Source organism: Megascapheus bottae, chromosome 21 (genome assembly GCF_031878675.1).
Source record: "Megascapheus bottae isolate mThoBot1 chromosome 21, mThoBot2.hap1, whole genome shotgun sequence".
Classification (NCBI taxonomy): Eukaryota; Metazoa; Chordata; class Mammalia; order Rodentia; family Geomyidae; genus Megascapheus; species Megascapheus bottae.
Window position 1 is genome coordinate 19674608 of NC_143529.1, and position 20333 is coordinate 19694940.

Consider the following 20333-nt stretch of genomic DNA (forward strand, 5'->3'; position numbering starts at 1 on the left):
GAAACAGCAATATGGATAAAGTGAAAGGACGCTCTAGACTGGTTACTAAGTAATATATGAACTGGCAGTGAAATATGAAGACTGCATTACAGGAGCACAGTGATATGGTTCCTGATTCATACTGGTGATTAGAACTGATCAGCTGTGGAGGACAATGACATCTAAAACAAAAACTAACATCAAACAAGAGGACAAAAAGACGGAATGTAAAGTGGTGAAAATTTCATCTCCAGCAGTGTAACTTATGTTCTTAGTAATCATCTTTTCATCTTCCTTAAAATCAAACCTTAAATGTCAATTGTTCTCACTTCTTTTACCTCAGCAACTTCATGACAGAACGGGAGTAATACAAAGTACCCTGTCAAGGACTTGGTAAATTAAACACACGCCACAATAGTAAAACATTGATATTTATGGAATATACCATTGGAGTCCATTCCACTCAGGATTATTTTCATTTAAAATAATCAGGACATTCTCATTAAATTAATTTCAAACATATTTTACATTAAAATAAATAATTAACAGCCAAGTGCTGATGCCTCAGAAGGCTGGGATCTGGGGATTGTGGTTCTAAGCCAATTTGGGCAAGAAAACTCCGTGACACTTTTATCTTCAATTAACCAGGAAAAAAATTCCAGAACTGGAGATGTGGCTCAAGTGGTAGACCACTAATCTTCACACAAAAGCTCAAGGACAGTGCCCAGGCTCTGAGTTCGAGCCTCAGGCCTAGGCCCACCCTACCCACACAGAAAAAGTAGTCAGCACTTTGTTTTCTAAACGTTCATTCATTGGCTAAACAGAGTAGCATAATTATAAATAATAATGATTTATAACAAAATCTATAGAAGAAGACCAGTGAAAGTGATGGTTTATATTTGAAGTTATAAGTCTGCATTTAAGTTGAAGCTACCTGAATCTTTGGTTCCAGTGTCAATGGTAGAAAGTAAAGAGAATTTAAATTTTAACAAGTCATTTGCGTGGGCCCCTCATTTTATTGAGCTACTATGCTCACATGTACATTACAAGGTGTATGTTCTACAGGTTTGATTCCTGGTATGTTCAAGAACTGATAGAAATCTAATCACACATCTCCACAACCTCACTCTTCTGAGCACCACCTGCCAGCTGAGCATGATCACCACAAGGGACAGAGCTTTTGCCCAGGATCTACTTCTAGGTCTAAAGATAATATCCTAAATTTTGTCCTTAATAATTTATTTTTACTTTTTTGTTGCCTAGTAGTCTACCTACAGCACACCTGTGTTGACAAAATAAACATTTTTGACTCAAGGGCTGGATGGACTTGGGAGACTTTGTGAAAAAATAATCAACATTAGAAGAACTGTAATTTCCCTTCCTATCAGTAATGCTTTTTTTTCTGAATACATATGGTTTTAGGTACAATAATATAACTCAGGAACAGATTCTACTGGCAGATCTCTGTGAACTACATACTTTATAACATTACACATAGTCTTTACCTCATGCCTTAACTATTTTAACCAATGTGTAAAAACCACAACGTGGAGGAAACAGTTAATCATCGCAGCAACTCATGGCCTTCTATGTGGCAAAATCTGTTCAATATTTGTATATCAATTTTATGCTTCTCTAGCATGTCAGGGTGTTCCCCAAAATAAGTGCAGTTCTAGCATGCAGAATTTTTTCCAAAATATATTCAATCATACATTATATGACTTGTGCCCTATCTTGAAAAGTTTAAATGCCTATAAAATACAACATAAAAATTTATCTCATGAATTTGATTAAAAGGATTTTTTTTCTCTGGGAGGCACTTATTGTTTAAGAAATAATAAGGATGAAAGGACAGAGGAATTTTGAGTTTGCCAGGTAAACGTAAATCTTACCCACAAGACTATCTCTCTAAGCTTCCTTTTCTCAAAAATATTCAACCTATAAAAACAGGAATATGATAGAAAAAAATCATTTGTGAAAACTGCCCCTAGGAGAGAAACAAATTCTTCTCCCAGCAGACTCTTGAGGGTGTTGACTCCAGTCCAGGTATGCAATTCTTTCGTTAACAATTTTCCTATCTCCTGTTTGTAAATGAAAGACACAGGGCCGGGAGTTTGGCCTAGTGGTAGAGTGCTTGCCTAGCATGCACAAAGACCCGGGTTCGATTCCTTGGTACCACATACTTAGAAAAAGCCAGAAGTGGTGCTGAGGCTCAAGTGGTAGAGTTCTATCCTTAAGAGAAAAAAATCCAAGGACAGTGCTCAGGCCCTGAGCTTATGACCACGACTGGCAAAAAATAAATAAATAAATAAATAAAAATAAATAAATAAATAAATGAAAGACACAGAAACTCAGGTTCCAAACGTGAGAAAGGAAATGTCTATGTTTTTGTACTTAATATTTTATAACGTTAAATGTGTGATGTCTTTTGATATTTGCATTTATTTATGTAATTATTGTTTGAGACAAGTTCCCATTATGTAGCCCTTGCTGATATTGAACTCTTGATCCTCCAGCCTCAGCCACTGAAGTGATATGATTATAGGAACGAGCTGCCATATCTACCTTTCTCTTTTTGGTTTTTATACTATGAATATATATATATATATCAATAAATGTGGATATATATTAATGAATATATACCAAGGTTGATGGATCACTAAGGTGATGGATGAATATTAGTCATTTGATCTTATTTTATTTGCAAAATATTACCCAATTTTCATAACTATGCAGCTGATGATAAAGCCTTTTTGAGTTTCAATGATAAAATTGATGCTTATAAAGATTATTGCATCTGTTAATGAAGATGACATAGGGAAAGTCACTGGAAGCTGTTGAATAATTAAGGGTAAGGGGGATGGAGAAAGTGAGAGATACCACAAAAGTCAATCTAATTAAAATACAGTACATGCATGTCTAAAATACCATGGTAAATGACTTTGAACAATTAATATGACCAGTCACACAAAAATGAATGATAAGAATACAAAGCAGGTATGTGTATGGTTTACTGGGAGAGAGGAAAGTAAGTGGAGAGGGTGAAAACAATTGAAATGCTTTATGTATACATATGAAAATATAATCTTGAAGTTTACTGTCATTGACTTAGGAAGAGGGAAAATGAAGGAGAGTGACAGAAAGGGTAAGTCTGACTAAGGCACATGGCAGGCATTGGTTATGTCAAAATGAAGCAATGTGTACAACTAATTGAAGCTAATAAAATAGAAAGATAAATGGTTTCAAACTGGACTCTACCTATACTTTACATTAACAATTTTAAGGAGGAACTGAAATGGTTACTGTGTTTGAGGTGTTATAAATATCTTAAAACTGCAATATGATTATGGAGCAGTGATAGCTATTGTTCATCTTTCCAAGTTTGGTCCTTTCATATGCACAGGTAGTAATTTTTATGACCATGAAAAAATTAGGAATGCCCAAAATTATTAATGCATTCATATATGTTGCTAGAAAACTTCTTAGGGATTTTAGCTTGTGTTCAATACATAAAATATTGATATCTAGGTCTTGAAGTTGTGGCTCAAGTGGTAGAAAATTTACCTACCATGAACTTTCTATATATGTCAACTTTTTTGTAATCAGATTTAGTCTTATGAATACATGCTGGTATAAACCCAAGATGACAGTGAAGTTTATACATTCCAAGCTTGTATGCTTTGATTCTATATTTGAAATTGAGGATAATTCTAATCTGAATTATTTGATTCCTACTATGAATTGTTGAGAATGTCTAACATGAAAAAGAGAAAATACGAAGTGAAGTAAGCCAGACTCAAAGGAACTTAGGCTCAATGGTTTCCCTCATTTGTCATAATCAGTAGAAACCTTGGGCTTTCCTAGCAGAGATTTGCAATAGACCAAAACCTTGATACAAAAGGCCATATAGTAGGATGCTAAATGAAAGGATCTCTAGGCTATAGAAACATAAGCCATATAATGAATGATTGTTGTTCTTAATGTACTATGTCATCTCTCATCTCTTTTGCTGTCCCTTGGTTATCTCATATTGTTACAGTATCTCACTTTGTTACCTGATATATCGGATATATTTGTATTGGGTTATTTGAAATTGGATAGGGAATGGGGGAAAACAAGATGAGGGGTGGGGGTGGGGGGGGAGGGAAATGGGGACCAAGACATGTGAAAGGGTATCAATGTATGGGAATTAATGCACCATCTATCTGGCAAATATCATGTAACCCTTCTATTAATTACAATTAAAAATATATGAAAAAAAGAGAAAATACATATGAAAACAAGCTTTTGAAAACAGTGTGCAGAGAAGGACAGTGGTCACAAGCAAATGGGTGGGGAACGTATCCATAAAGACATAAACATTTGAGTTCAACCTCTATTTGGGCATGGTATGCTTGTGACAAATCTTCAGAGGCAGGGTGAGAAGGGGACTCAGGAGTTAAGGAATCCAATCTCCACTCCCAACACTGCCCACCAGTTGTCCCTCAGCTGCCTGGCCATGCCTTATGGTCATAGAAGAGGTTAATCAAAACTTACCCGCCCCCAACCCCCACACACATGAAAGAACTCATTACCTCCTGGGATTGGCCATTCCAGCTCTGGGAAGCTATATCTATGAGAAACTCCTTGATGGTGTTCAACTGAAATGTGATGCCTTACTATTTCAAACAGCTGTGAATGTTTCTGTTCTCCAAGGCTACAGAGAACAGTGTTAATCCTATTTATATGTAAGGCTCTCCAACTACTAAAGAGAGTTATCATGCATGCCCTCTTCCCAAACTGATATTCACTGCCTCTATTACCATATCATGTTTTAATTCAGTAAGAAGAAATTTGGAGTTGGATTGTCGTCTTGTGTTTACCCTAATTGAAAAGATTATGAGTATTTTCCTCAAATAAGTAGAATACACCTACCTTGACAGTCAATATATTGAAAGATGACAGTTTCTTTTGATTAATAATGATATGGTTCATATCACAGATATAACACTCCTCACAAATATAAGCTACTGTGATAATTTAGTGATGGTCCAATTTAAAGACGTGAAGGATACATCAACACGCATCCGCACTCTCATGTAAATATAAAATGTCTGCTTTATTTGGGACTTTGGGTTTTCAGTCTTTGACCTAGCAACCTCATATTTGTATTGCCTGAGTCATTCCCCTTATACATTCAAATTATACTAAATAAGAATCTGTGCTGTGAAACATTTAACCAGACATCTGCATTCCTCAAAACAGTTAATACTTAATTGTGTTACATCATTCATGTTCCTATTACTTTAACATTCCCATGGCTAAAAAAATTAATGGGTATAAAGATGGCATACAAAAATATTTAGTGACAAAATCTAAGTGCCAGTGATTGTATATAGAGATCCCCTTCTTAAATCTTTGTTTGTTAAATATGTCATTTGAAATATGATGTAAAAATCACTGTTAATAAATTCTTAAATAAAAAATAATCAGAGCAAACAAAAAAAAATATTTAGTGACAATTATGGCAAAGGTACATCAGAACATATTACAGTACATGCCAGAAGAAAGATCTAGAGGTTAATTCATATGACAATTTAATCTTCAGTTGTTTGAGGTAAGTCTAAGTTAGCACAAAGAGCAGTGAGAAATGTAGTTAAATGATATATTTTAATATTTTAACAACCTATAAACAAATGACCAGTCAATGTTATATTCTTTGTTCATTGTAGTCCAACATAAGAATTTTGAAAATGTCAAAATTCTCTATATTTCCAGTAGAAATAAAAAATCAACAGCAAAATTAGTTTTCATGACTTTCAGTAGGAATTATTGGCAAGTGTTTGATCTTGACTGAGTGTAAAATTAAGGATATCTTCCAGTTTAAAACCTTCATGTGCTATATTGGCACATACACAATTACTACAAACCTTAATCAAGAGAGAAGCTGTCTGCAAAAAAATTAACCTTGAAATAACCACTAGCAAAATGATGAGATGCACAGTTCATGAATATGAGAATTATTCTCAACAGTAAACTTGATTGTAAAGAAGACTACGGTCTTCAGCCATTACCCACTTCTTGAAGACATGTGAACAACTTTTCAATGCTTTGGGCACCCTACAATTCATTGTACCAAAAGACTGTTAAGGACATTTCTTGAGTTACCTTTCATATCACATTTCTATCAAGAGTCACAATATTTTTGGTGCTCATTTCTGCAGAAGTTATCCTCACTTAGAAATTTCACTAAATTCTTTCAGATGACTACACTTATTTCCAAAAATGAGGGTCTTGTGGTTTTATTTTCTAAGCAGTTTCCTAATATTCACAGAGGATTGCAAACAGCTGGCTCATGTGTCAGGTGAATGACATTTAAAAACATGTTCCTAACCATCTACCAGCTTCAAACTAATAGGCTTTCTGACTCACTCATAAGTAAATACTACATATTTGAATACTAAAATCCCACTATATATTTATGTCCTACAAACAAAGATACTTTTGATGTGGTGACATATTTTATTTTCTCCAGTGCTAGAACAACTGAGATGGTTTTGTTTTTTGCTTTTTTTCTCTCATTAATAAATCTGCCTCCAGAGTGCTCATCCTGACAGTGAGAAATGTGGTACTTAGAGAAATTTATTTTTATATAGCCCATAAATATTGAGTGAAAGCTGTTAAACTGTAGAAGGAAAAAAAAAACTTCATCTGTAAGCTCTCAAAGAATCACTGAGTGTTTGTGGGAGTGAAATCTCATGTATCAGATCTAAATTTGCAAAACAAAATTAGCTGGGTACCATTCTGTGAGTCTTATCTCTTTCTCTAGCTCATGGTGTGCTAATTCTGGCCAGGGGCAATAGAGTCAGCTCAGAAAAAATACCAAATGCCTCCTGAACCAACAATTGCATAGAATGTTTTTGTCTATTTCACTTTATTTCAAAGCTTTTTAGACTTTCAATTTTCATCTTGCCTTTAAAAGAAAGAACAGAAAAAGGCCAGGGAAAAAATTATTTCAAAATAATCACTCATTCAGTTTTCATTAATTCTTTCCATAATTTTTAGGTGCTTTGACACATTGCTAAGGACAATGGGCTGCTAAACATGAGGTTAACAACTGGGAAATATTAACTAATTAACTGATTTTTTACACTGCTAAAGCATGACTTGAAATAGTAATCTTCTTTTATTGTTGCTAAAATATGCCAGTATATTAGTTAAAAATACCACTAAAGGGAGCTAGGAATGTGGCCTAGTGGTAGAGTGATTGCTTAGTATGCATGAAGACCCAGGTTTGATTCCTCGGTACCACATACATAGAAAAAAGCTGGAAGTGGTGCTGTGGCTCAAGTGGTAGAGCTCTAGCCTTGAGAAAACAAAGTCCAAGGACAGTGCTCAGGTCCTGAGTTCAAGCCCCACAACTGGAAAAAAAAAGAAATACCACCAACGATCTATGCTATCTGACTACCCTTTTTAATTTAGATACATTGTTTCATTCCTCTTGGATAATAATGGCAACAAGTAGTTAAAATGGTCACATTCAACTTAGCCAGAGGGTAAAAGTTAAAGATAGACTTTATCCATGCTAAATAACAGAAGATCAAAATTACAATAAGCTCCATTTTAAATAAAGGACCTTAAAATACAATTCAAATACCAGAATGGGCAAAATTCATAAAAATTACAAGCGACCACTATAAACTATAGGACTATATAAAAAACAATATTTCATGACCTGTTTTATAAATAGAACACCAAAGGTATATAACTAGATGAAGCATGTTCACATTTAGAAAAAAAATATTTCTCAATAGAATATTAGTAAGATATTTTATAGAGTATTTTTATTTCACATAATAATTTTCTTCTTGGAGCCATGTGCTTATCTATATTAGTAATGGGTGCTAATTACATATACTGGGGGGGGGACACAAAAAGGAATTATATAACGACACTCAATGCTCAGTTTATTAAAAGCAATATTACTTCCTAAAATTCACAATTTTCAAAAATATCCAGATTCACCACAAAGGTTTCTTTTGAAAGCCTTTTGCTTCAGAGACCCTGGACTACATTGATGGGTACAAGGCCTTTCATCCATTGTATTTCACTTTTCTATATTGTTTATAGAGGTTCCCCCAACTTGCTATGCCACTGCTTCAAGTTGTCTCAAGAATACCAGGAATATGTAAGGGTTTTGTTAACCTACACAGGGAAAAGAGAGGATTGTTTCAGTGTAACTTGACGCAGAACCCCTCAACCAATAGAATTATTAGACAAATTGTCTTTATGTGGCTATCAGGAAGACAAAATGGCTTTCTGACCCAAAGGAAGATGGTTGTTTTGTGTCAAGCATAGCTTTTATCCACAGTGGTCAAGTGATACAGAGAAACCATGCTGATGGTAGGCCTCACTGGCTTTCCCAGCCATCAGAAAGGCTCCTAAGAGGCTAAAACACATAAAGCAGAGTCAGCTGGCTCCCAGATTCCTCTGCCCCCTCACCACTTCCCCCCATACACACACTGTCCCCTTCCCTACCATTTTATATTTCTATCTCCTTATCTACAGAGTGGACACATTAGAGCCTCATTCAACTATCTTCTGGTGGATTCATAGAGGAAAAAGGGTGAAGAAATTTCTAAACAAACCTGAGACGTGCCTCCATGTTCCTTTCTCTCATCCTGTCTCTCAACTGTCTGTTGTACAGACAGTTAGTTTGGAAAGATACATTAACTTTTTCAAGCTGCTATAAATTAAAGCAAAATTAGTGCACCCTAGTGGCCTAGAAACAGAGACAATTTTTTTTTTTGAATGTGCTAACTTGACATGGGAAAAGGAGCCAGGATGAATATGTCTCGCCTGGTAATATCTGACAATATAAATACTTACAGGCATTGTACCAATTCTCAGATTACAGAGTGAATTGCCTAAAAGAGCACCTACGAGGATCCCATCATTCCTCTACTCGGTTATTCTGAAAGTGTTTCCTTTATAGGATCCTTTTAAAATGGCATACATATGTCGACTTGTCTATTTTAAGATACTGAGAAGTCTTGGTTATGACAAACTTATCACATATATCTAGAAATAGAAAATGCCACACTCTGTCAGGAATTCTTTTTTTCTTCATGAAATATTAACAATTCTCTGAAACCAAATACTCCTTCCAATCATTTACAAACTCAGTAACATACTTTGCATTACATTTAATTAGTCTCCTCTATGCATTAGAAGAAAAGAGAAATTGAAGTTGTGATTTTTTTTTTTATATCTCCTCCTCATTAGTTCCTAACATGGTACTAAGGGTCAATAAACACTTATGGCTTAAATTGCCTAAATTTAACAGTGGGAAATAAGAATTGTCAATATAATGTCCATGTAACATAAAATAGCAGATGATAAAAGTTACATACTTAAGAAGAGCACTCACATTCATTAACTTACCAAAAATAAAAGTGACAGAAATACATTGTTCCATATTATGAGTAGACTCTAAAAATGGGCAGGGGGCCAAATGAAACAGTCTTGGAAACACTCCATTTGAAGAAATAGCCTAGGACATTCAAGAAAGCAACCACAGAAATTCCCAGGGCAAATATGGCTAATATCTATTATTAAGAATTCTATAATTATGTTTTTAAAACAGCTTACTTTGTGCACTCTACGGCTTAATTACAAATAATAACCATCTATGAATTAGCGTAAAAATGTTGTTGTTCTTTCATTAAAAAATATATTTAAAGTGCTTACTATGTATTTGGCAGCACATTAGCCTCCACAGGAGATCAAGATTCTTGTACTTAAAAAGTGAAAATTATATAATCATGTAGATTAAATAAGGCAAGTGGTGTTGGTAAGGCTTAAAGACTCAGGTGGTCAATTGAAAGAAGATGTAGTGAACTAAAAGGGCTCAATGTCTGGAAGAGGAAGCATGAAGCCATGAATTACGTGGCAACAGTCAGTGAAGGCCAAGAGAATGAAAAAGGATTGGTCATGGAAAACTTGGGAAGTAGCCTGACTCTTAGGCAGAATATATCTTTAGAAACACCAAGGCAGGGTTAACAAGAAAATTGGGAGATTATTTTTAGCAGGCTTTGAACTTTACAATTGGGATGCACTGTCTTTCAGAATAAAAACTAAAACAGTAAACATGAAATTCTAAGTGGCAAGAGTGACTGGAAGATGTTAGAGGTTGTAGGACATTAAACAAGAGAACTTTCTTTGTCACTCCAGCAACATTCCCAATGACCAGATGATTCTATTTTTCAAAGAAACTCATCGAGTGTATTAATCAAATTTGTTTAATTGATGTAGTTGTAGACAAAGTGACCAATGGACTAACAAGTCTGAAAGAAATATTATTTGATTTTATTTTTATTTGATTTTCATAGGTCCCTATAGAAAGAAACTCATATTCTTTAAGCCTACAGGGAAGGAAAGCAAATAACAACAAAGAAATACTTTTGGTAAAAGGAGAGTTTGCCTAGAGCAAAACAGTCATTCCCATTCCTGATCTCTATTAGGCAGTCCTCCCTTGCTACTGCTGGGAACCACTCTACAAAGAAAGAAGACTGTGTGCTATTGCTCACATGACAGGCCAGAGAATCATAGAACCTGGAGAAGCCATTGACATTCTTCTGTTACTCTCAACTAGTCATGAGAAGTCAAAAGACTTGGCAGAAGTCAAAAGACTGAAAGATTTATTGTCTGAAGGCTACTTTATGATCCCTATTCTATCCTCAGGGCTCAATATTGGGATATATACTTAGATCAAACACACGTGGGAAAAGACCCACACAGAAGGCCAAAGAATAGAAAAGATTTATAGGTGAAAATGATTGTCTACAGGTCTCATGTTTTTCAAAAACAAAAAATGAATGATTATGGAATCATTCCATTTCTCTTTTCTTTAAACACTTCTAAATTTGAATTCAAAACTGCAGATGGGCTAATTCATAACTAGGAAAGCACATACATATGTATGTGCATGCATGCACACATTCTTGATTCCTATTCGTTTAACTCCCTGGATTCAGAAATGGAGTCTTGCATATTCTTCATGGTGTTTACTATGCTTCAGTAACCCACGCAATTTTGAAGATAATGTGATTAAGAGTAATGATCCTGAACTATTCCTCAAAGGAGTTTTTATGATGTTTCACAGGAACTTCCAGGGTGTCAATGTTAATTCTTTTTCTGGGGGGGGGGTGACTCCATAATTACTAACAGGAAGTGACTCTTCCTGTCAAAACAATTTTCAATTTTTCTTTCTATGACTAGGACTCCTGAGAACCTGATCTTGCTCAAGAAAGCTACATTGTTGGTGAGTTCTCAGCCATGACCAGGCAGAGTTAAGGTTAGATCAACAGTCTTGAAGTCACAAAGCCCAGAGGCAGCATCTTTCAAAAGTCAACTAGTAGGAGGTAAATGTGCCAAAAAGTAAATTTGCAGTCTTAACATTCAAACTACTGCTTACATTTGTGTTTGAAGGATACAGTTATGTTTTAGTAGAAACATGAAGAAATAAATAAGAGGGTCTGTTAAACATCATGGAAATGAAAAAGAGCCTTGGATTCAATGACTCTGGACAAATTTGAAGTATTCCCTGAGAACTCTGAATTAGAATATCTGTCACCTAACTAGTATTGAGGAAGTCATCATTTATTCTTTCAAGATATTTAATATAGGTATACATTTAATTTCTCATGAATTAGAGAAATAGCCATTTTCTGTTTAGACATATGACCATTCCCTATCATTTTTCCATTATCTTCAATAATGTCTTAGATAAAAGAAACTCTTAGAAATCCTTCTTTATAAATACTGAGGTGGCTGCTCCCATGTGTCTTTTTTTTTTTTTTTTTTGCCAGTCCTGGACTTGAGCTCAGAGTTTAAGCACTGTCCTTGGACTTACTCAAGGCTAGAGCTCTACTACTTGAGCTTCAGTACCACTTCCGGCTTTTTTCTATGTATGTGGTACTGAGGAATCGAACCTGGGTCTTCGTGCATGCTAGACAAGCACTCTACCACTAGGCCAAACTCCCGGCCCCCATGTGACTTTTGAAGACAAAATTCTATATCCAGCATTGGCCTCATAGAAAAACAATCCTCTTATAGAATTGTCTAAATGTGCTTAATTGCTTTAGTGGATCTTAAGTTGACTACATTTGTGTCTTAATTTCTTTGTGCATTTTAAATTATATATATCCAATCAGTGCTTATTACATAATATATAAATTAAAATAATAACGATCACCTACAGATTTTTCCCTTGAAAAAAAACTACGCAGTATGACAAGTAGGCCTGTGGATCCAATTGACTTCATGTTAATACTTGGAATTCTCTCTCTCTCTCTCTCTCTCTCTCTCTCTCTCTCTCTCTCTCTCTCTCTCTCTCTCTCTCTCTCTCTCCCTCCCTGTCTCCCTCCCTCCCTCCCTCTCTCTTTTTGGCCAGTGCTGGGACTTGAACTCAGGGCCTGAGCACTGATCCTGATCTTTTTTGCTTAAAGCTAGCATTCTACCACTTGAGCTACAGCACCACCTCCAGCCTTTTTTGTGTGTGTGGTGTGTGTGGTACTAAGGAATCGAACCCAGGTCTTCATGCATGCTAGGCAAGCATTCTGCCACTAAGCCACTTTCCCAGCCCTGGAATTCTCTTTCAAAACAAGAAAACTTTATTTCTTTTCTTTTTTTTAAAATAAAGTCTATGACTTTTCCCTAGAACCTCTGGTTTTTTTCTTAATAAAATAATATCTGTATCAAAGTAGCCACTATCTTCTGTTACCTGACTTTCCTCTTTTAGTTTCATCAGATTAAAAAAAAGGTAGAACTGAGCTCGATCATTCCCATCAAAGCAGCGTTAGACTTTCATGAAGCCAGTGAAGACCAGAGAGCACAGTAGATACAAAGACCATAAATGACAAAGGTCCCAAAGATTGTTTCTTTCTACAATTTTAAGAAAATCAAAAGGTAAAAATTTGTTTTTGTGGTTTGTGTGTGTGGGGGGGGGGGGGGGAGTCTGGAGGCTTGAACTCAATTCCTGAGTGTCTCTTGGTGTTTCTGCTCAGGATTCTTACTGGTAAATTGGAGACAGAAGTCTCAAGGACTTTCCTGCTTGGGCTGGCTTTAAACAGAAATCCCCAGATCTTAGCCTCTTGACTAGTTGTAATGATAGGCTTGAGTCACTGACAACTGGCTTATAAACCTGAGGGGTTTGTTGTTGTTGTTGTTGTTGTTGCTGTTGCTGTTGTTGTTGTTTTAATTCACTAGGAAATGAGAGGTACACTTTAAAAAATGATCAAAAACCCATGGATTTTTTTTTTTAACCTCCTAGATACTTTTTCCCTTTCCAGCTGAATCATTACAAACAACTGAAGTGTGAATAGATAAGTTTGACTTTAAGGTACTGATAAGAGTGTGCGAACCAAGACCCAGTAAATGCAGGTCTCACCCACGATCACTAAGTGACTGGACCAGAACCTGGGTGTCCTAACTTTTCTTTTGGTGCTTTGTTCTACAGTATCCCAGAAGAGTAAGACTGCTGCTGCACTACCACAGAGCAGGGATGCTCCATGGCTGTTAATTTTCATAAAGCTGCTGCCCCCTGCAGTTGTGCTAAGTGATGAGAGGTGGGAAGATAGGATCATTCATCAAAATTAAAAATGACTACTAAACAACTGCTACATGCTCAGAGAAAATGTTTAGAATTAGGCCTCCAAACATCCATGCATTCTAAATTCATATTACATAAAGGAGATAGCTTTTTTTCCTCTCCTGACTAGAAAACACTAACATAAGGACCAATTATGAAGACAAGAAAGTGACTTAATGTTTTGGTTTACAACATGGAAATATATAGGCAAAAGCTGATGTTTACTAAACTATATCAGGAAAAGAATATCTCAGGGACACACACACACACACACACACACACACACAGAGAGAGAGAGAGAGAGAGAGAGAGAGAGAGAGAGAGAGAGAGAGAGAGAGAGAGAGAGAGAGAGAGAGAGAGAGAAAATCTGCAGAGCAATTCTCCCAATGTAATATTTGGGAGGAATAACCTTCAGATACAAATTTTGCATTCATTCAGATCTCCTTATTTTTTTCCCACAAGTTCTGTTTTGAAAGAGATGGCCTGCTAGAAAGTTTATTTCACAAACACATATATAAAGTTTATTTTACAGTATACACATATAAACCCACATTTTAAATTACATGTGCCATTTGAATTATGTCAAACTGAATGTACAAAAACAATTGTATCTGAATGTCACATAAGACTAGAGTCATTATTTTTATTTAGAAAATTGCTGTACATTGAAGAAATGGGATAATATATTACAAATGTTTCAGACAAGCCAATTCACAAAGAGACAGAAGAGAGTTGCCCAAAATATTTTAAAGATCTTGGAGGAACTGTCTTTCAAATAGAGAAACTCAAATTTAAACTACAAGGCTAGAGCTTGTTTAACACTCAATCACAAGATAGACAGTCTTCTTTAAAGTGTATGGAAAGATTACAGTTGCAAGTAAAATTAATCTAACATCACTTTAAATGAACGCTTGCTTGAATGGAATATCATGACCTCTTTTACTAGCAAGATTTTACTCTGGCTCTCTAATATTTATAATAACTCAGAAAATAAAAAATAGATACAAATGCAATTTGGTTCCATAGGAGAAACACCAACATTCTAGTACCAGTATAAAATGATATAACCTGAAGAAAAGTTGGTAATATGATAAATTTCTACTCTGAATAGCATCATCAGGGAATTAGTTACAAAGAAATAACAATGGGATACTCTATTCTTTACAGCTATATACTTGGACATGTATAAGATAATTTCAATGTAAATATTAACATCTACATAAAGCAGTATCCTACAAAAGAGTGATTAAGTACCAGTAAGTTAGCATTGAAAAGAATATCCTTTTGGGTCATTTGTTTTGTTAACATATTTTTATGTATTTACTAATCACATATTCAACTGCAGCCGAAAATCGCACAGCCAAAACTTAATTGCCATCTTTAAAACATATGTTAAATGCTTTAAATAACTAATCTGACATAATATAAAAAGACAACACTTTAGGGCATTGCAATGTTTAAAAAAATTCTGGTTCAATAGTGGAGAATATGCATTCTCCACATTCATTAATCTCAAGGTGTTGCTAAGGATCAAGCCTCAGAGTATATTAAGAGCACAATTCTTTGTATCACGTTTTTAAAAATGATACTAGTATACCTTCTTTCATTGGTCAAGAGCGGAAAGAGGAAAGTGGAGAGAAGTGGGAAGAGAAGGAGAAAAGGAGGGAGAGAAGGAGAAAAGGAGAGAGGGGGAGAGCAAAGGGAGAAAGACGAACTTCTCTGTGGAAAGATTTGGCCTTGGAGTCAGGGCTTTTGAGATGTGCTAGTGATCTTGGATCAATGTCGTTTCATTTTCTTTCAGGAATAAATCTGAGCAATGGAATGGCTTGCAATTGTTCAGCCAACCAGCCATATCAGATTTATCAGAAAGAAAGAATGAAACTGGCTTAGAGGATTCCTGCATTGGCTGAGTGGCAGGTTGCTGAGAAAGACACACAAAAAAATGAATACACTTAGTGATAGAAGGAAATATAATATATATACACATACATACACAAATACATATTCACCTAGACACATTCACATGTGCAAGCTCCATAAATAATAAGATGTAAAGGATGTATAGTAATGGAAAGAGAGAATGCATAAGACATGATAAATAGTACTTCTATTTAAAAACCAAAGGGATAAAAGCTCATGAATACTAAATATTTAAATCTACTTTCAGAAGGAAATATGATTTTCCATCAAATGAATGCAAACTTTAAAAATCAGCCAATATAAACTTACTGTGTTCTGGTTAGAATAAAAAAAATACATAAATCTTCCACGAAACACATGCCCTGGTAAATATTCTAATGTAATTTCTTAATTAAGACACATTTCCAATGACTAAATGAAAAATACATATAAAGTGGTAAGTACGTTGATTTCCAAGATATTTGACTTTCTATGCATGCATGATTAAAATGAATAAAAGCAGTTGAGTTTAAGAGGATAAAACAAGGAACCATGACAGAACTAGAGTTACTCTATTCCATCACAGTACAAAGTTATGATATTTTCAAGTAATTTGCTGCTATAGAAATGCACATTAATTTATTTAGAAGTATTCTGAGGGGAAAATATGTTCTCCTTACAAAGCTTTCTGTATCTCTAAGAATTTCAAAATTAAAGAAACAAAAAGGAAACCCTGTACTCATGAGTGTTCTAACAGTAAACACATGCAACAAAAATTGATGCTTTTTTAAAAAATACATTTAAGGTTTTTTTCTCCATTTTAACTAAGTTTCATTAACATGTTCCTCTCAAATGTAGAAAGAAACACACCTAAATTTCGAGCTACAACAATATACTATCTTGAATATGTAGGAAAGATGTGTTTCTATAAAACGAAAAGAACTACCATTTCTCCAACCGGAAATGGGAACTGAACTTATTTGCACATACTAAGATTTCATCTTATGTATTTTTATTTCCATACAAAGGCAATAATATAATAGTAATCATTTCCCACCCTACCAGGAAAGATAGAAATTTTAGTATTATTCTTTGGGTAGTAAATGCTTTATAAATGCCATACAAAAAGCCTTTGGCTATAATATTTCTGGAGAAAATTAATCACTGGAAATAAGATTAACATCTTTTAGAATCAATATAAAATTCTCTTCTCCAAAAGAGGCATTTATCCTAAGCCAAAGTAAGGTTCTTTTCTACTACAATTCTTCTAAGAAATTAAGAAATAGCCTAAAGATCTAGCCCCCTCCAGCCTATGTTTTTATTTAGTTCACATAGAGCAGTAAATAAGGTGCATTCCTTCTGCTTCTTATGAAATTAGCATTTCAAAAATATGCCACTTTCCCCTGAACTCCAAGCGTGTCTAATAATGCGAGAAGCGGATTGTCTTCTCTCGTTTCCTTAATTTGTTTCATCTAAAAGCAATTCACTCAACATCTTGTCGCCCTCTGGCAGCTTAGTTTACTTATCCGCACTTAATTTCTCATTTGGACCAAAACAAACTCCTGCAAACTGCTACCGACTACTAACTGGGCGACGTGCAAGAGCTACTTGGAGACTGACACACACACACACACACACACACACACACACACACACACACACACACACACACACGGCGCCTCACTCACACCCCAGATAGTGACTTGTTCTTAGAACAGCTGTCCATGAAAACCAGCTGAAGCTGAACGTTCCCTGCCAGGTGAGGAGGAGGAGGCTGGAAAAGGGGGTCCCCGGGGCGCCTTCCCAGGTTCAGTGGCGGGGAAGGGGGAAATCACCATCCTATTCAGGGTCCCCGGAATCCCAGAGATGCTCCGGGGAGCTTTGGCTTTGTGCGGACTTTTCGTCTGGATCACTTTGTGCTTTGGATAAATGAGGCTGGCTTTTGGTGCCCCCAGAATTTCAAGTACGGAACTCACAGACGGAACAACAATGGTACACGCTAATCCTGGCGCTCAGGCTGGGCTCACTGGTGGGTCTTGTCCATTCCTGCTCCCCGGAAAGGAGAAGACTAGGATGAGGGCGCCCAGCCTGGGGTGGCCTGACGTGAGGAAGAGGGGGACAGCTGCTGAACTACTTTGGATTCCATTCCTAGCGGGAATTCTGAACCAGGCTTTTCCTCAGGGTCTAGTTCCCTAGAGCCGCACCGTCTCTACCCCAATTGCAGCGGACTCGGGGACAGCGGGGTCCCCCAGCGGCCGAGGCTGAACCCGCACAGCCGCCCTCCCCCGGTGGGGTCACCTCCTCCAGATTCCTCTCCACTAAGCCTGCGTGTCCCTTGCAAGTGTTTTTCGAATGGGTCACTGTGCATAATGAACCCATTGAGGGGAAATATGGGTGTGGAGAGAGGGAGAGAGCGGGGGGGGGGGGGGTGGAGAAAATGAATGGGAGAGGCTGCTTGGAATGGCAAGTCCGTCTTGGTGTGATGGCTGCGTGGCTGGGGCGCGCAACCTGGTATGCGTGAAGAATTTCAGAGTCCTCGGGAGGGTGCCCAGGTACAAAAGGAGCCCACATGCCCCGCGAAGGTCACTTTGAAAGACTCGAGGATTGTAACTTGTTATTTACTAGGCGGGGAGGGGGGACGGCGGAGGCGGAGCGGGAAAACTACTGAGCGCTGTTTTCCTGGTGAGGTCAGCCGGACACCCTCGGGGGCTCAAAACTCTCCTGGTCGCAGTCCTCCTCTCCCCCACCCCCAGGCTTTTATCTCCCCTGTGGCCTCCCACCTTCCCGCCCCCAGTGCCAGATGCCTGCGGAAATCTCTCTAACACCCCCCCACCCCCCTCGTCCCAAAGGCCCCCCCGATGGCCGCCATCAATCACTGGTTCTCCTCCGATTTTTTTTTTTTAAATCTGTCCCACTCCTGTCTCGGGAAACTCAGTGCCAGAAACTTTGCGCTCCCCCGCACTGCAGGTGCTGTCCTCCAGCCAAGCCCGCCGGGGCGCGCCACCGAGCGTCCCCCGCTCGGATCCAGGGGTCCGATCGCCCTCGGCCTCGCCAAATACCTGCGGCGCCAACTGTGCGCGCCCCGAGCCGCCGCCACCGCTCCCACCTCGGCTGCCGGCGACCCGTGCGGCCCCTTGGGCCCCGCAGCCCGGCCGGGCAGTAAACTGAGAAGTTGGAGGGCCAACAACAGCAAGTTGAACTACAGGAAGAACACTTCCCAGAGCCAAGCCCCGCGCCCCACCGGGAAGGCGGGCCCCCCCGCTCCGGTGTGCCAAGCCCCTATTTTTTTTTCCCCTCTCCTTTCCTTTTCCTTTCTTCCTTTGTTTTTCCTTCCTCCCTTTCCTTTTCTTTTTCTATTTTTTAAGAGGTCAGGCAAGCCAGCAAAACAGCCCTCGAGTCAATCAGGCGACAGCTCTGGGAAGCCGGCCCACGAGGTCGGGAGTTCCGGCCCTCAGGCCGAGGCGTTGCGCTCCAGCTGCCCGGGCAGGGCTGGATGGAGTCCGGGCTGACCTCGCCAGGCTCCGGCTCCGGGGAGCGCAGCGGCCGCCGGCCACACAGACAGGTGCCAAGCCCAGCGCCAGGCGCTCGGGTCACCACAGCCCTCCGCTCACGAAGGCCCAGCGAGCGCAGCCCGGGGACCCTCCAGCCACCCGGGACGTGCGCGCCCCTGGGAGCTTTCTTCTCTCCGAGACCCCGGTGGACAGTGGAGGTTCCCTTCTATCGGGGCGGGGGAGGGGGTCTGGGTGTCCTGTGTCCCAAACTCGCGCGACCAAAACGATCCCGCTTAGACTAACAGAAAACGCGCCAGAAAGGAAGGAGGGGGTGGAGGGGAGGAAAAAAATAAAAATGAATAAAAGGGGACAGGAACGCAGAGTAAATTTTCACGATAAATAAAAGACAACGCGCGCTCACACACACTCACATTCACACACTCACACGGGCAAGTTGGGATGGACAGAGGGACGACCCGAAGCCCCAGCGGAAAGCCCCTATCCAGTGGTCTCCCCGCGCCCGGGCGGGAACCGGCGGGCGTGTGAACGGGCACGCAGGCGATCGAGCCACCCGAACGGCAGAGGTTCCCCAGCTGGAGCGCCAGAAGGACCCGCGCGCGACCCACCTGACTGAGGAGCGCTGGGCTGGACAGTCGCCGCCGCCACGAGAAGGCTTCCCCAGACCCACAGTCCTGTCGCCAGCTTCATTTTCTGCGAGTCTCGGATCCCGTGCTGACAATTACATGTCCAAATGACATATCCCCTTTCGCGCGCGTGGAGGAGAAACCCCCAGCCAGGGCGCGCGTGGGGCCGCTGAGGGAGGCGGGCGCAACGCGCGCGACGGTGCACCGGTTCCCAAAGCTGGAGACTTGAGTCCGCGTCCTCCCTACCCCACGCAGGTTTACAGCCCGAGCCCCCGCCAGGGGCTGAGAGGGCGCGCTGGGCTGCGCGCGGAGGCGAGAGCGCTCCGAGGTAGGCGGCTGGGTGCTCCGGGCCGGACTGGGCAGCTATTTCCCCGTGGGAGCCTTCGCGTGCTTACTCCTTCCTCACTTTCTCTGCCTCTCTCTCTCTCTCTCTCTCTCTCTCACTGGTTGGTCAACAATTAAAAATAAATAAAAGGAAGAGGGGGGAGAAAAAAAATAGGTTTCCAAAAAAAGTTGATTGCAAAGAGGCGGTAAGGTTCCGGCCCCTCTCCCCAAGCTGGGCTATGTGCAGCGCTTCTTTTTTTCTCCCCCAATTTTCTTTCACCTCGAGTCCAAATCGGGAGGGATGGGGGAGGGGGAGGGGAGAGGAGGAGGGGGAGGAGGACGGAGCGTCTAGCTTCTCCCGGATCC

General features: G+C 39.2%; 1 protein-coding gene across 1 annotated transcript in view; it reads right to left on the reverse strand.

The window, feature by feature from the left end:
* Positions 1 to 20082, reverse strand: part of Erbb4 (erb-b2 receptor tyrosine kinase 4) — a 972219-nt gene extending 952137 nt beyond the window's left edge. The window contains exon 1 of the mRNA XM_090354754.1: positions 19626 to 20082. Coding sequence (XP_090210880.1) covers positions 19626 to 19707 — 82 coding nt within the window. The 5' untranslated portion in view covers positions 19708 to 20082. The remainder of the gene's footprint in view (positions 1 to 19625) is intronic.
* Positions 20083 to 20333: the final 251 nt, after the last annotated feature.